General features: G+C 34.4%; 1 protein-coding gene across 1 annotated transcript; it reads right to left on the bottom strand.

Annotated features, from left to right (window-relative positions):
* Positions 1-386: 386 nt before the first annotated feature.
* LOC145663058 (uncharacterized) lies at positions 387-1,715 on the bottom strand. Its single transcript, XM_081729266.1, has one exon. The coding sequence runs from the start codon at positions 1,713-1,715 to the stop codon at positions 387-389; it is 1,329 nt and encodes a 442-aa protein (XP_081585392.1).
* Between the last annotated feature and the right edge of the window lie 506 nt (positions 1,716-2,221).

Below are 2,221 nucleotides of genomic sequence, written 5' to 3'. Positions count from 1 at the left end.
AGCATAGGGCAAATTAATACCACCATGAAGTTTATGAAGTAAGTCCCAATGTAAGCTTGGAAAATATTCATTTCACATGTTTCCGGGGAAAATAATAACGAAAATTAACGAAATTTTAATTGATTAATTTAATTGTTATTTGTTAACGAATTAATTGAAAATCTGGTATAAAATGCCTTTGGACATGACAAAATAAGATCTTGATCTCAAAGAAGCCGTGGAACATAAAGCCTAATAGAATAAAATAGTTAATCAACGCAATATAATTTATTCTATTGTCAGGAATAGAGTTTAACATAGCACAAAGATTTCACTTCTGCAATCTCTTTCAACGTAATTGTTTTTTACGGATTAGAATATCATATTTATTAATTATTTTAAAATGTTCACTTATTTCCAAGTCTTTCGAATACTTTTGAATACTTAGAGATAATATTTTCAGATTTGTAGTAGTTAATGACTTCTAATATATGTTCCACGTTCAAACCACGACATATTAATGTCATTTCATGCAATCTGTCAGCTGCTTCTATGATATTTGATAAACCTCCCAAAACGATACAAAGCTTGCTTACGCCACATTGATCTAGAAAGTCTCCACTAAATTCTTTCATAGCACCTCTATCAGAGACGCGTACAAGAAGCTGACATAAATTGTTAACCTGGTCTCTCGAGCTCTGAAATGCCAGATTAGAAATAGCCCACACTGCTTCCTTTTTACGTAAGTTATCATCACTCACCAACAACTTAAGCAATAGAGGGAGTATAGTAGTATATATTATTTTGTTTAAAGTTTCATTTTCCATATTTAGTATTAACGACATCATACGTGCTGATTTTTCAATAATATTCATATCAGGATCTTGTAATAACGTCCCCAAACGCTCTAAACAGCTTAAAGAGACAACTGTATTCTTTTGGGTTTCATTTCCTGTCATAATGTTGCAAAGAACTTCAATTACAGTGGTCACAACCCTGACATCTCTATGTGATAGTAATTGAATCAATGTAGGCACGACTCCTGCGTTTATAACAGTTTGGATATTGTTAACGTCTTCTTTATGTGTGAGAGCAGCCAATGTTTTGCATGTATTTTCAAGCACCTCTTCATCTACATGATTCAGCAAGTTGGTCAGTACTGGAAGGCATATTTTCAATTCATGAAATGAAGGCTTGTCATCATCTCTGATTTCACACAAAGTGCTCATTGCCCATGTAAAAGTCCTTAAAACACTTACTTCAGGGGATGATCGAATTATATCCAAAATTTTAGGTAATGCCTCGCGCTGTAATATGAAATTCCTGGCTTCAGAGGTATATGTTGATATGTTTGTTAGGGCCCAAGCAGCACGATCTGGAATGTGATAGCTGAGGTAAGGTGAGCTTATTAGTGTTATCAATTTCTCTATCATACTTTCTGTAATGAAAGTTTTCTTTTGTGATGTTGCTCCAGCTGTTATGTTGGCCAATATCCAAAGGGATTCGGACTGTAGTTGAGGATTATCATTTTGGTTCAATAATTTGAAGCATTGGGACGGAATACCCTGTTGTATCATTAGATCAATAGGAGGTTCGTCTTTGCGTGTTAATTTTCTAGCAGCCTCAGCAGCTCTTAGTTGATTATCTTGATTCATATCGCCCATTCCGCTAATAATTTCCTCAATATCTTCTAATATATTTTGCGGTTGCTTAAAGGGTCTTTTCTCCAACTCCATTATATTGACAACTTAATAGTGTAGATATCAACTGTGAGGATTCTTTTCATTTCTTTCTCTTCGTTTCTAAAGAAACGCGATTCTTGCCTGTAATTGTAAGTCTTTTGACAACTTAATAGTTAAAATATAACAATAAATATGTAATTATTATGTACTGTATATGTAATGCACTGTTACTTGAACTTCTTAAAACACTTGAACTACTTTCTTATTGTAAGTGAGCGGGAATGGAATCCAATGATACCTCCATACTATAACACTCATTGCTGGATAAGTATGGCTATGAAAAATACACGGTGTCACTAGAAATTGATACAACCATTACAGTAGCGTAGCCAGGATGTGTGTTTTTTTGGGGGGGGGGCAAGTGCTGTTATAGGTACATATAGAAAAATTACAAACAAAAAAAATATATAAACATAAACATATATAAAACATTGCAAACATCAAAGTACCAAAGTACATTGTCGGACCTCTTTGGGGGGGGCGGCCCCTTTGGGCCCCCC

This window comes from Thermobia domestica, chromosome 1 (genome assembly GCF_964235325.1).
Source record: "Thermobia domestica chromosome 1, izTheDome1.hap1.1, whole genome shotgun sequence".
Taxonomy (NCBI): Eukaryota; Metazoa; Arthropoda; class Insecta; order Zygentoma; family Lepismatidae; genus Thermobia; species Thermobia domestica.
Note: the sequence above shows the minus strand (reverse complement) of the source record. Positions and strands in the feature narration are given on the sequence as shown.

Bases quoted from the DNA above. Each gene is read 5' to 3' on its own strand.
- LOC145663058 (XM_081729266.1), bottom strand. From the start codon at position 1,715: ATGGAGTTGGAGAAAAGACCCTTTAAGCAACCGCAAAATATATTAGAA.